The sequence below is a fragment of the Platalea leucorodia genome (assembly GCF_965183815.1).
Source record: "Platalea leucorodia genome assembly, chromosome: 7".
NCBI classification, from domain to species: Eukaryota; Metazoa; Chordata; class Aves; order Pelecaniformes; family Threskiornithidae; genus Platalea; species Platalea leucorodia.
In genome coordinates this window covers 61505902-61521054 of record NC_138829.1, presented here as the reverse complement: position 1 = coordinate 61521054, position 15153 = coordinate 61505902, and the positions used below count along the sequence as shown (strand labels likewise).

At 36.6% G+C, this 15153-nt stretch overlaps 1 protein-coding gene across 8 annotated transcripts in view; it reads left to right on the top strand.

Moving 5' to 3' along the window:
* The window catches only part of IRAG1 (inositol 1,4,5-triphosphate receptor associated 1), a 118392-nt gene that overhangs the window by 94777 nt on the left and 8462 nt on the right, over positions 1-15153 (top strand). For all 8 annotated transcript variants that reach the window (XM_082316836.1, XM_082316841.1, XM_082316838.1 and 5 more), the window contains 9 exons: positions 184-262; positions 2710-2830; positions 4531-4561; positions 6662-6802; positions 9644-9775; positions 10530-10671; positions 11376-11425; positions 13383-13490; positions 14661-14728. In XM_082316836.1, the coding sequence (XP_082172962.1) occupies positions 184-262; positions 2710-2830; positions 4531-4561; positions 6662-6802; positions 9644-9775; positions 10530-10671; positions 11376-11425; positions 13383-13490; positions 14661-14728 (872 nt within the window). The remainder of the gene's footprint in view (positions 1-183; positions 263-2709; positions 2831-4530; positions 4562-6661; positions 6803-9643; positions 9776-10529; positions 10672-11375; positions 11426-13382; positions 13491-14660; positions 14729-15153) is intronic.

Sequence of the window (15153 nt, the reverse complement as noted above, 5' to 3'; positions counted from 1 at the left end):
TTTAAGAGTGTGTGTGAATGTACATGTCAGATGCAATGTAGCATCTGACTATAACTTAATATAAATATCTCCATTATGTTTATTAACTAAAGTGAATGTTATATTTAGTGTTCACATGGCAGGGATATTTAAATTGAGATTTCTAGTTAAGTTACTTAGAAATGTTACTGTTTTTCTTAACAGGAGCATATTTTGATGAGAAATCAAAATTTAGTCGGACTTAAACTTCCTGAACTTAGTGAAGCAGCTGAACAGGAAAAAGGTGCAGTATCATAAGAGCTGGAAGGAGCGTTTGTTTGTTATAAACTGATTATTATAATTGACTAATGTGGAGGAAAAAAATTGCTTTCTTCAATTGCTATAGTAGTTGTAGTGAAGCAACAACTGGAGGAGGGTAGTAAATAATGAATAAGAGAGACTAATAATTGAAGCACCTGAATTTCTTGATGATATAAGCCAAGATACTGTAGGTATTATTACAACCACATGAAAATGTGCATACCTGGAACAGAGTCTAGCTTGTACTTAATAGATGGAGGACTGTCTCAAGTTTCAGTGACTTTCTGAAAAAAGTTTCAGCAGTGATGGATTGAATGGGTGTGACCTCTGCAAGATATTGTGGCCATACGGGTGAATTTGATCCTTAAAAATATAAATAAGAGATGGAATGCTTTATTCCTGCTTTTTTATTTTAGTATATGTGTGGCAAATATTGGAATGGCATGTTCACTTCTGGTCCACAGCTCTATGTCAATATGGATAAGTAAGAGTAAGGCCAGAGAAGAGACATAAATATGATTGAAGGATTGGAAAAATACACCTTAAAGCAAGTGGGGTTTTTTTTAGCACAATTTGTGTGATTTTTAATAAGGAAAATGCTTAAAACTCTATATAAATGAGGAAACAGAAATCTGGTACCAAATATTTTTTCCAATCTCACACAAGCAAATGAGATTTGATGCCTGTAGGCTGCATCTAAAAATATTCAAAATAGAAATAAAGAGTGAAGATATAATCCTGAGGACAATTCAACAACTGGAAGAACTAAATAGCAGTAGTGATGAGCGATCAATTGAAAATATGTAAACCAAAACTGTATATTTCTTTGGAAGTAGTTAAATCAGAACTTGCTCAGAGTGTTTTTAAGGCCACATTAACTGAAATAGAGATGGTTAATATGAAAGTAGTTGAAACTGAATTGTTCAAGATTCGATCTAAAGACAATTTCCATTTTTCCTAATACTGTTCATTTTGCTAATTCACAAATTTGCTTTGGGACTATTTCGTAATGCTTTAAAGGTTCTGTTACACAGGGAAATGGCTGAGGTATTACATTTCATGTTATCTCTGGAAACAGACAGATCTTCAGTCTGAATGAAGCAAGATTAAAAGAAACTTCTTGTCCTCTTTCTGTATTTACTGATTATATCTGCAGATTCTTAGATACTGTAATATTATTCTTGTCACTCTGCTAATATATCATTTCCCAGAAATTATTTAGGAGACTCTGTTTGAAAGTGTAAAATAGTTGCCATTTTACCAGCCTGTCACATAATTTTGGCAGATTTGAAACTTTTGAGGAAAACATTATGGAAAGCTAAGCATTATTTTATCCAGCTTTTCAGCCAAGATCTCATGAGCATCATGAGCTTTTTAAAGTCTACTAGCTTATCTAAATCATAGCCAGAACATTAAGGGTCAACTCCTTGTCCTCAGTGGGGGGAAATATGTGAGGCGTCAAATCCTTAGTTCATTTGTTAGGGAGACTTACTTCCTTACATTGTCATAAAAGCCACCTTGTGCTTTTTAACTGGAATAGTAATTTTGTTTAGACAATAGGAAATAGCCAGCTACTTCATTATTACTGTTATGAATCAAATATACAGAGTCCATCATGTTTTGCTATCAATGCCAAGTTATTGTGATCATCTTAGTAAACATAACTTTGCATGCACAGAAGTTTAGGTAAGTGGGATATATTAGATACGGAGATATTGTGATGTCAGGCTGGCTTTTTATCAGGACATGCATGACTGCTCTTAAGTAAATACTGGAGTTTTTAAATATAAAGGAAATGCACAAAACTAAAATGCAGCTAGAAAGAATCTCCCATTCTCTTCCATCTTTCATGTTAATGCTCTCCACATTTACAAAATTTGAGCTTTTTCACACTATTTGTTTTGCAAGTCTAAGAATCTTTGTTATGCCAAATGAACAGGAGAACTGTACAAAGATATCTTCCCAAGTCTGAGATTCAGACCGGGGAACCTGACTTTCCTATAGAAAAGTCCTTCATTAAATTCTGGAAAGGTAGAAGGAGATAAGGGAATTATTATAGATGAAATTAATAAAATGAAAATGAAAAAATTAAGTAACATGAATTAAAAAAAAAAAAGTTTAAGCCATATCTTGGTCCTTATGAAAGTGACAGATGTAGAGAATGTAACTATAACCTTTATGTCCTGTTTCAATGAACATGCAGTGCAAACAAGTACATGTTGTAGATTTATCACCATAAATAGTGCACAAAAACTTTAGTATAGTACATTATACTAGACTTCATCTTGACAGGTGACATGTAAAGCCTTAGAAAATAACAGGACTCTATTACAAAATCTAAGCTATAATATTCCATAAATTATGACTATTAATAGTTGATGCATGACTTTTCAAATAACATAAAAGTTTTTTATCTGAAAATGTCTTTAGGCCCTTCACCTCTTCCCTCCCCCACTGAAGAGGAAGAGACAAAGAATGGCTCTGATGTCATGCCCAGCATTCCTGATGTATTGCTGCGAAAACTACGAGTGCACAAATCGCTTCCGGGAAGGTAAAAGCTCATTAGAAGTAGAAAGACATCATCCGGGGGAAGGCACACTAATGGTTTCCAGTGAACTCCCTTTATGGAGTTTCATTCACAGGGGATCCATATAAGTAGACAAATTGCTGCATCTTAAAATGTGCAAGACAGATTTTCTGAAAAACGTTGGGGAGTGCACCAACTTCCAGTAGCTGGCCAACTTTTAAAATTAGTTTGCAAGTTCTACTTAAAAAGTCTGAAACTTAACTTGCATACTACAAGTATATTTTTATACAGATTTTTCTACTGGTCTGTCCTCTCCTGGTTTTTAGGATTGCGGCTGCAGATATAAATGCATGTTGAAAATGTTAGTATTTCTTTCCCCCAGAAAAATAATCAGGCCAGATATTGCTTTCCAGTGGTAAAATTTGGGCATGTAAGAATTCTGCAGTTTTGCTGCAGGTGACGATTTTTCAGGGAAATGGAGTTTATTTTGCAAATGTAGTTGAAGGACTTGCTCACTAATTCCCTGATCTTGGGCTGTGCAAGTAGGCACTTATCAACAGATTGCTTAACACCTGCCATGGCTCAAGAGTTTCTCCTTTCCCTCTTATGCAATCTGAAACAGTTTGTCTGCATGTTATAGATGTGTAGGGTAGCACCATACCAGAGATCATTTGAAACTAGAGCTATTGTTGCTTAATGCAAAAATAACTTTAGGAAGGGAATCCTCTGGTCCATACTCTTCTGAGTACCCATCAAGAAAAATCTGCTGATCATTGATGCCAGATGCATTGATTTCTATATTTGGGATTAATGGTGCAATGAATATTACAATAATATTTGAATTTTCTGAAAGTATCATGTCTGCACAGTGCATGATAGGTATGTCAGCCACAGCTCCTATCCCTGGCATCCACTAGAATTTGTATATACAGCTGCTGTCATTTCTTTCAGATGTTTCTCATCTCTGTTCACTTGCATAAAACTGAATAGCTCTCTGATGTTTTGGAACAATTACAGGGAATAAGAACCTGTAAATTCAAACACATTTGATGGCTGCCTTTAAGTGAGATCTTGCAATATAATGTTGTCTATCTCATTTCTTTTATAGTATTCTATGAAACTGCATTTTGGTAACTTTTTCTAGTTTTTGTATAGGCAGTAATCATTCTTGTGGTGGAAAACATAAAACTCAATATTTTTTCAGTGTCAGAATCATGGTCAGAATCATTGTTAGCTAACTTCTAACAAACTTAGCAGCCAAAACAGGATAGTTCAGTATACAGCAATATAGGTTTTGAATCTGCCCATCTGTGATTATCTGTGATCATCATCATGAGGTTTCAACTGTTAACAGAAGGAAAACGGGTAAAGATAATAGTCTGAAGTATAGCGTATCAAGTCACCCGCAACTCCAAAAGGGTAACGTCTGTTTTGCTCTTACAGTTTATCACAATGTAGTGCAGATAGCTGTATTTGCAGTTGCCAGAAACTTTGGTATGTTTTTCCAATACTTAGGTGTTACTGGGCTGTTGCGTTTAAAAAAAACCATGGGGTTTAGCCATAACAAGTACAATTGAATTAAGTAAATACTGGTTTCACCAAAAGAAACCACAAAATATTTAAAGGGGGGATGTCTTTTGTTGTTCTTTTCAATTAAATATTACAATAGCTTTGTTTTTAGAGACAAAACTAATTAAAATGTGAATTTTTACTTTTATTTCTAGCTCCCCTCCACTTACTGAAAAAGAAGTTGAGGTAAGTATGTTCTTCAACTCATTACTTTAGACATATACCTCAATTTTAGAATCATAGAATCATAGAATCATTTAGGTTGGAAAAGACCTTTAAGATCATCAAGTCCAACCGCTAACCTAGCACTGCCAAGTCCACCACTAAACCATGTCCCTAAGCACCACATTTACCTGTCTTTTAAATACCTCCAGGGATGGAGAGTCAACCACTTCCCTGGGCAGCCTGTTCTAGTGCTTGACAACCCTTTCGTTGAACTTTTTCCTAATATCTAATCTAAGCCTCCCCTGGCGCAACTTGAGGCCGTTTCCTCTTGTCCTACGACTTGTTACTTGGCAAAAGAGACTGACCCCCACCTCGCTACACCCTCCTTTCAGGTAGTTGTAGAGAGCAATAGGGTCTTCCCTCAGCCTTCTCTTCTCCAGGCTAAACAGCCCCAGCTCCCTCAGCCGCTCCCTGTAAGGCTTGTGCTCTAGACCCTTCACCAGCTTTGTTGCCCTTCTTTGGACACACTCCAGCACCTCAATGTCCTTCTTGTAGCGAGGGGCCCAAAACTGAACACAGTACTCGAGGTGCGGCCTCACCAGTGCTGAGTACAGGGGGACGATCGCTTCCCTGGTCCTGCTGGCCACACTATTTCTGATATAAGCCAGGATGCTACTGGTCTTCTTGGCCACCTGGGCACGTTGTCAGCTCATATTCAGGCGGCTGTCGACCAACACCCCCAGGTCCTTTTCTGACGGGAAGCTTTCCAGCCACTCCTCCCCAAGACTGTAGCGTTGCATGGGGTTGTTGTGACCCAAGTGCAGGACCTGGCACTGAGCCTTGTTGAACCTCATACAGTTGGCCTCAGCCCATCGATCCAGCCTGTCCAGGTCCCGCTGTAGGGCCTTCCTACCCTCCAGCAGATCGACACTTCCACCCAACTTGGTGTCATCTGCAAACTTACTGAGGGTGCACTCAATGCCCTCATCCAGATCATTGATAAAGATATTAAACAGAACTGGCCACAGTACTGAGCCCTGGGGAGCACCACTTGTAAGTGGTTACTGTAAGTCTAAGGGTGGCTATTAGAAAAAGGTAATGGGATTTTTTTTTCCCCCAAAAAAATATTTCTCAGAAAAAAAAAACATATTAAGCTCAATCAAAATAACAACTTGATGAAATATGGGCAATTGTCTCAGGCAATGTAAACTGTAAAGACTTAGGGTAGGAATAAGCAAAACACTTGTTTGTGCATTCTTCGTAATAAAATACGCGTTCATTTTGGAAATTATTATAATATACTTAAAGTAGTAAAAAAATTGAGATTAAATGAGACCAGAAACTAAATGAGTTAAATTGCATTTTTGTATTGGTCAATAAGAGCTTTGGGGCAGTTTTTCATGATACCTTGCAGTTAGTTTACATAATTTTTACTGTTTCAGTTCCAGACAATAATTTCTTTTTTTTTAGGTTGCTCTTTAGCTTTCTGGCTTTGTTTCTTCTTTTTTTTTTTTTTTTTTTTTTCATGTACCGGTCAAGAAAAAGATCTTTATTTACATAGCTGCAATCTAATGGAACTGTTGGTGCCTTGTGCTTTGCGAAGTATTAATCCTAAGAAATAATGCATCTGGTGAAGAAAGAAACAATCTTTAAAAGCAGGGTGCAAGAGAATAAAAATGTTAGCACTTAATCTTTTGCTGGCTTCAGTGGTAGGTGTTTATCCCTTAGGTAAAACAATGCTAATGGTGAGCTCATCCCTGGACTTCCTCTGCACAGACTATCTGTTTAAAAACCTTGGGGACCCTTGGAGGAAGTCCAGCTAGAAAACAGATCCATTGTGATTCTGATACTTCTGGTAGGCTGCTTCCTTCATTGTGTCTCTGCTCTACTGATCTCCCAGAAAAACATTCAGGAAAAGAGGCAGCAACACATTTATTCCTATTTTAGAGGAAGTAAAGAGAAGTGATTTTTGAAACAATCGGATTTAAAAAATATTTTCAGTTTTGTGTTTCAATACTTACTTAAGCACCAAAGTTTGTTAAACATACCTTATTCATAAGTTTTACTGGAAATTACATTACTGTGACACTTATTTAAAAATGCCTTTTTCAATCCAAACAGAACGTATTTGTACAACTTTCCTTGGCCTTTAGAAATGATAGTTATACCTTGGAATCTAGAATTAACCAAGCAGAGAGAGAGAGAAATCTTACTGAAGAAAATGCTGAGAAGGAACTGGAAAACTTTAAAGCAGCCATTACGGTAAGAAAACAACAATAGTTCTTTTTCCAAACTGTAGTGTACATGAAAGTGCACACACATTTGAAATATGTGTGGCTATGCTTGCTTATACCTATTGTAAATTCAACCCAAAACTTCTTTTTCTGCTGCACAAGCTCCCTCCTGTAAGCTGCCTACCACTCTACACGAGAGAGAGCATTTTCTGCCAGAGTGGGCCACCATTGCTGGAAATGCATAGAGTATGTTGCCCTACTTCTAACAGATTTCAGGAATAAATACTATGAATTTGTTGTTCAATTCTTGGAATAAGCCTGTGAGAAAGCTAAGAGCATTCAGAACTGCAATTTGAGCTCTGATCCATGCTCTCCTGGGCAAGACTTTCCTTAGCAGTAAATTGTCCAGTTGGTGAGATACTGAAATGATCCGAGTCCTTAGATTTGTGACTTGAAAGACCTCTTAACTGCATGCAGATAATAGAAGGCAGTATAGGAAAGGAAACAGCAAGGATTACTTAAGGAACACATGCAATCCCAGGGTCAGGTTATGGGCCTGAAGACATTTTCATTCCAGATGTCCCTGATGTTCTTTTATCAGCAGTAGTTTTTAGTCCTTCTTGACAGCTTTCTCTGGATTTTCTAACTGAAATGACAAGTATATCTGTGTGTCAGCTTATGTGCTGCGCATGTTTTTGTGCAAAAAAGGAAGGAATGCTTAGATACCATGCTGCTAAATGAAATACCCGTAGACCCAATTTGCATGTTACAAGGAGGTGCTGCCATAGTTTTGAGAAATAGGAGAACATGATTCTCCCATTTACTTTATCAAGAACATCATCAGGTAAGAAAGGATACAATTAAAAAAAGATTGTGGTATTTCTGTAATTTCAAATCTGCACTTCCAGATTAATTGTTCCTGGGGGGAAAAAAAAAAAAAGGTTTTGAATGTTTTGCTGCTCTTCCCTCTGTTCTCTGTCTAAAGAGCAAGCAGAAACAACCTATTAAATCTCTGGGGTTTATTTATTACGATGCTCTGTATACATACACATTTTTACAACTAGTATATAAGGGCTTTTAAAACTGGAAGCAATTAGTCTGTTAGATTTGACATATATTTCTATTAAGAATCCCTAATTAGGCACCAAGGACCATGTTGCCAGCATGGGGACAGATGTGATTAGCTTTTTCTTCCTTTGTGCAGTTCACATGCTACAGTCCGGCTTTTACAAGCTTTTTTACATAATTTATAACAAAGTGGAAACTGCCATTTTCATATGAAAGCTTTTGTTCTATACAACGGAATAAACTAACAAGCAATTAAATGATGTCTTCTGTGTAAACTGTATCATATTAGACCTAGACTTGTTCCAACCTCAGTGGGAGGTTATCTTCATTTCTGTAGGACAGGCACATGTTATATGGCTCAATGACAGTTTTACCAGTCTTTCTGGGTTTTTTATCAATCTTGTGATAACTGATGTTTTATTAAAAAACCCAACTTCAAGAGAAAGCTAATTTACATGAACTTCAGATTTGTTTGAGAAAATAAGCAAGTTACAATTGCCAAGCAGAATTTGAAAATCTGAAATTTTGTGCATGTTTTTCTGAAACAGATTCCCTTATGCCGTCCTGGGTCTTGCAGTCAAATTTCAGCTGCAATTTGTTATCACACTAGCTTCAGTAGTAAATAAGTTCAAGTTTTTTTTATTGTTGCAATTGTTGTCGTTGTGTCAAATTCATCAGTATCTTGGCTGTGTTTCTACACCAAAGGTTTGCGCTACAAATGCAATTTCTCACATGACTCTACCCAAAAAGTTACTGCACATGACTCCCTTCTTTTGAAGGGGGGGAGAAGAAGAGGAGGAGGAGGAGAGGTTATTCTTTTCACACAGATCATTTCAATGCGTTGACTTTTGCAGTAATACAAGTGAAGGGTTGCAGAGAACTAGGGCACAACGCAACTGGTCTGAGGGAGAATTGTGTGAACAGCAACACAGTGATTAATTACTTAAAACAACCTCAATGCCAAAACTGGTGCATCCTGAAAATGCACTTTAAGAATATAGGAATCATCCAGCATCATAAAGTCTGCCTGTAAGTCTGAACTAAATTGTATCAGGCTTTCTCATATCAAACATTTCTGTGAACAGAAAACTCATTCAGTGAAGAGGTGTTCACTAAGCCTTTGGCTAATAAAACATCTAAATTCACTCTTGCTTTTGGTAACTAATCCCAAGGAATTAATGTGCTTCAGTGCTTTTCAGTATTAATCTCAGCTATCCAAGTGACAATATTAATCCAGTGCATAAATTTGTGTATTGATTGACAAAAAATGGTTAAGAAATTGCAATTGCCTTTTGATTTACTGACCATATTGGTTTTGATTACTCTTTTACATTTGGAATTCTTGAGACTGTAATGTCTTATTTTCCAAATAAGTGAAGTACCATGGAATTGAAAGAACATAAATGGCCTCCTTAACGCCTTGTGGCCAGTGAATTAAAATGTTTTGTGTTTCAGCAATCATTTGTAAGTACTAGTTCAAATAAACTTGGCATTTGTAAAATTCATAGGTAGCTAGGCATGATTCATCATTAATTTCAAAAGGAAGAGTATTGCAAATGTGCTTAGCCCTTTTTAACTCCTCGAAAGGTGTACCTGCAGTATGCAGTGAAGCACCATTCTGAAACAGAGCAGCAGCACTCACTAGGTTATCTCTCGTGGTAGTGATGGCACCCCTCTGGGGCTAACTTGTCCGTGTGTAGTTCTGCCTAGACATGTCTACCCCACTTCTGTGGCTCAGGCTACTTAATCTGAACTAAAAGTGGCAAGACGTGACAATAAAGCTTATGTATTTTCACTTCAGTCTTCAGCTCACTTATGGCATCACTATGAACACAGAGAAGCTTACCAAAAGCTATTGGAGGATATTGCTGTTCTGCGGCGTTTAGCTGCTAGGCTATCTAGTCGTGCTGAGATGGTTGGAGCCATTCGCCAGGTAAGAACATCCTGGTGTCTAACACGTATCCTGGCTGCACATGTTCGCTTTTTATCTTTTTCAGCCATAGCTGGAGGTTATATTAGCCCATTGAATTTTATTTACCATTTTGACAGATTAAAGACGTTTATTGTGGTGTCAGGTAAGACACTATTCCAGTCTGGAAATAGAATTCAAATAGAAGATGATTACCCATGAAGCTATTCAACATCTGTACAACAGGAGCATATGTTTTATTCAGAACTATAGCTGCATCACGAGAAATATGTTTAAAATCAGTGCAGCATGAATAAGAAAACTTTTCTGGATCAAAAAGCTCATCTAGTTCAGTAACTTGCCTTTGGCAATAGCTTAGTCAGACAACTGTAAAGAGTATAAAAACAGAGCAAGTATAAATGAGGACACAGCAATACCCTCCCAGATTCAACATTGTTGCTTCTGCCCACTAAAGTGACTAGACTGGCGCCAGTGACTGAGCCCTGCGAGGGTTTGAAGACAAATGTGCATATACTGCATAACTAATAACATAAGCACACAGGCAGACTGTATAAATATATGACAAAATAAATTATGATATTCTGTGGATATACGTGAGTGCATGTGCATTTGTGTTCTAATTAGCTGCAGAATTTTCAGTCGTGTAGGTACTGATATTTCTTTAAGAACAACAAATAGATTTAGCCTTGACAGGGAGCATATGATTTGTTTGAGAAGTGTAGAGGTTACCTGAGCATTCCCCTCTTTTCTTCCTTAGGAGAAGCGTATGTCGAAGGCAACAGAAGTAATGATGCAATATGTGGAAAATCTGAAAAGAACGTATGAAAAGGATCATGCTGAACTAATGGAGTTCAAGAAACTTGCCAATCAGAATTCTAGCAGAAGCTACAGTGCATCTGGTAAAAAAAATAAAACAAAACAAACAAAAAAACCCCCCAAACCCACAACAATTTAAGGGTTTGTCTAGCCTCTCTATACAGAGACGTGTCTGGTGCTATTAATGATAAAAAGTGAAGTATTGTGAAACCTGTTCATGAAGTTCTGATCTACAGGAGTAGATTTCAAAAAGTTATAGATATAATAGCTAAAATATTTCATATAAGCCATACTTAATGCTATAGTACAGTAATTTAAAATCACTATCATTTACCAAATTCTGATGAGACCCAATGACATTTTCATTGGCCTCTTGCACATATGCATAGCTTGCACAGTTTTAATGCAACTACCTCTTAGATGACAGGTGATGGCAAAATTTCATTATTAAAAAAGGATTTGTTTCTTTTTGCGACCTTTTCTTTCCTAGTTTGCTGGAAACTGAAATATGAGTATTTTCTCTTGCAAAAAATTGTGTATGGAGGCAAATAGCGGGCTTTTGCCTGATCTCAGTAAAGATAGTAATGGTTCAATTTTTTGCAATTATTTCAAATTTCTTCTGCAGGTGTAATTGAGACCAGAACTGTATGACATATAAATATGCAGTCACTACAGACCTTATATAAATATACTATATCTGAGTTTGAAATACAAGCAAGGACTCTATTAATATTATTTACAGATACTCGTAGTCTAAGACTCTTCTTTTTCTACTGTTTTTATGCAGAAGATGGAGTACCTCGTTCATCTAGATCCATGTCTCTTACTGTTGGAAAGGTATTTCTACAATATAAAGAAAAAGAAGTGAACAATTTATGTAGTGAAATTTCTTTGTCTATATACATTCAATTTTATAAGCTGTGTTCAAAGCATAGTGCTGGTAAATTCTCAATATTGTTCGTGTAATTTAGTGCAAATGCTTTGTAATTTTGGATACGTGATGAAGAATGACTCTGTGCAATAATGATAATGCTTGCTGTGAAGCTATAAATAATAAAGGGACCTATTTATTTAAGATTGACTGTATTCCAGGCCACATACCTGTGCTCCAGAGAATGGCTTATGTCCTGTGCTTTGTTCTAGTTCTTCAGTGAGGAAGCTGAACATTGGATCAAAACTTACTATATGATTAGGGATTCAATGATCATACCATTTTCATTATCTTAAGAATTACATCATGTTCAGAGTACCTTAGATGTAAACAGGTTTTTTTAAGTGGGGCTCATTTTTCAGTTAGCATCAGAATATCTTATTTGATTTGACAAAGCATTCAGAGGGAGAGATTATCTCAGATTGTTTTGGCTTGACCAGTTAATAACTTTAACATGGCCAGTGTTCCATTCCTGCAAAACTTCCAAGTGTTGGAGATCAAGTTTATTACAAAACTTCCTAAAACAACCAGTGATTTGAGAGAGCCAAGTCCCAATGTGACCATTATGAAATTTGATGGTCAGAGACATTATATTAAGTCTACTATTTCTTTTAATATTTTTATTTGCTTGGGTTGTAGTTCTTTAGGTTTAGTTTATTCCTACCACCTCTGAGTGCTGAATAGAAAGAATGACAGCACAGAGCATGCTGAGGGCGAGACTGCATTTCAGAATGAGAACCACATAAGTTGAAACAGAGGTCCCCAAAAAAGGTGAAATTTAACAAAGACAAGTCCAAATAATAAGGGGGGGGGCGGGGATGGGACAGGATGGGACGGGACCTAAAACATTCGAATGGACTGCCTAACGTGGCTGCAGACTCTCCAGTATAGTTTTTCAGGAGCACCTTAGATAGACCTCTATCATTAATGAATAGGTATAGCTGGTTTTGTCTAGAACCAGGATCATGGAGTAGGTGACTCCTATATATTTAGTAAATCTGTGTTTAACTCCTTTCCTATAAAGTTATCTAGAGCAGAACTTAGAAGTGTTTGGATATGCACTAAGATGAAACTGTTAGATGCTGTATGTGCTTGGATTTTTTACTCAGTGGGAAGCGTAGATTTCACTAGGTGTATATCATAGGATGAAGTAGTTGACTACTTACCTAATGGCAGCAGAAACTTATATGATCTATACTTGAGCTAGAATATATTGTGTAAGGCTAGCATGTGTTTATCATATAAAGAATTTCCATGGTCTTTGGGAAATGTAAGCAATGTTGCATGATGCTAGATAGATACCTAACAACTCAAGGGTGGGGGAGAAGGCTCTGTTCTTTTGCAGAGGGAACTCGTTATTGTTTCTGTAAGTTATAATTTGAAGGTTTAGAAATAATTAATATATCATAGCAGGTACAATATATCATAATGGGTACATAGCAAGAGAAGAGTTTCATGTGTAACTTCATTATCTTCCAGTCATTGTGAGACTGGCGCTTTTCCCAGTATCGTTATACACCTGCTTTAACCAAAGATAATAGTCTCTCATAAGAACTGACAATAACAGCTCAGAACATATCTGTTGTGTGACTTACACTATTGGGCTTTCAGTGTTGAGGGAAAAGAGTAGCATCCCTGTACAACACCTCATTTCACACTAAGCACTTGCCATACCAGACAGTACTAGAAGCAGTTTTGGGAAAAACCACAGCCCTAACAGCCATTTATCTTAATTTTGCTCCCAACTCTCCTTTCCCCCCAGGGACCATTAATCTACATCTTTGCCACACCTATTAACTTGTAGAATTATTCTTCAGCCTATCTTGTTGTATGATAGAAAAAAAAAAATGTTTTTTGTCACAGAATATGCCTCGGAGGAGAGTCAGTGTTGCTGTTGTTCCTAAATTTAACTCCTTAAACATTCCTGGCCAGTCAACAACAGCTTCACCTATACCTTCAATTCCATCCCTGGTAAGTAAAACCCACAGTTTAAAGATACTACTTTTTGTCTAAACTACTTTTGCATACGGCCAAGCCATAGTTACTAAAAAATATAAGCCCTTTCATTAGTTTAGTTTATTTTTATTCCATCCTAGTGAATGGGATGGACAATGGTAATTCCTGTTGTGTCAGGGACATACGCTTTCAGAATCTGCCTCCATAAATGATCACTTTGGGCACAGAGGTGAATAGGGCTAGCTGGTGATTCAGAGGCATTAGACATTAGTTGAGGCAATTTGTCTTTTCATCTGTAGTAACGTACTGGAAAGAAGTAGTAAAAATAGTTGTCCACTGTAGGAGAAAACTTTTAACCAGAATCCATAGAAGATGATTGGACTGCTTCTCTTCATTGCCAGAAAGTCCACTAAACAGAAAAGCATGTAATTAATGTACATAAATGTATGTGGTACAAATTTAGAAGTTCTGTGATGATCTGGGATTAGCGGAGCTATTGGCCTTTCCCTTGATTTTTTGTTTATAAAATTTTAATAAATTAAATGATAATCTAATCTGAACCTAATAAATCTATATAAATGCTTTGGAGGAAAACTGCAAGGCATACCAGCTGTTCAGAGATGAGCTAAGATGGCACATAACCTGAAAATTATGCAGTTTTCTGTTAAAAATGTAGGGCTATTTAAATGAGGGGTGTTGCTGAGAGGCGAAATCCATTTTAGTTTTAAGAAAACAATCTGTTTGTGCAATTTAGTTGTTATGTACTCAGAGTCAATTGCTTCAGGAACCACGTGTGTTTATTTACCATGATTTATTATGATTTTTTTTTTGTTTGTTTAAAATTTTCCATTGAAAACTTTAGCTAACAAATTAATGTTCCTGGGATAATATGGAGAGAAGCAATAGAGTAATTTTACAGTTCAGTGATCAATATATGAAGAAGAAAGACCTTTCTTGAAAAAAAATAAGCAGGGTAGAAGGGAATGTGGCAGAAAGTTCTTCTTAGTGTCCAAGTCCATTGTTTACTGTGGTTAGTGGGAGTAATTTGGAAGCTCCATATTAAAGATGCCTTGCTCACGGGTGTGGGACGAAAACCTAATCAGCACATTAACTTTGTCATTTTCCTGAAGACTCATTTGAAATTAATTCATGGATGTAACATTTATTGCTGTTTTTCACTTACAGTCTGAATCACCTAGTAATGGAAGGAGCAATCTATCATCTACTCCTGTTCTGCCAGCACTTTTAGAAAAGTGAGTTTTCTCTAGGTCATCTCATTACCTATTAAATCCTAGCATGAAATGAAAATTAGATAATTTCTATCGTTCCTAACAGAAGTTATACCAAGGCATAAGGTATTGAAATCAGTGACACAATATTGGCTTAGGTTGATTCATGATCTGGTAACGGTATTTTACTATGTCACCATCATATTGTTCTTTTCACATTCAAAGAGTTTACAAGCAGTATCTCAGAACTAAATCAAGTCTGCTATGATCATTAGCACTCATCAAGTAAAACTGCAGCAGAAGATTATACATTTACACATTTGAGTAGGCCTGCCTTCAGAACTCGACAAAACTAAGAGTATTACATATAATGCATGTGGCTTTTTTTTTTTTTTTAATATATTTCTTGGAACAAATTAATGCTATATCTAAAGTTGGCCATGAGCAAC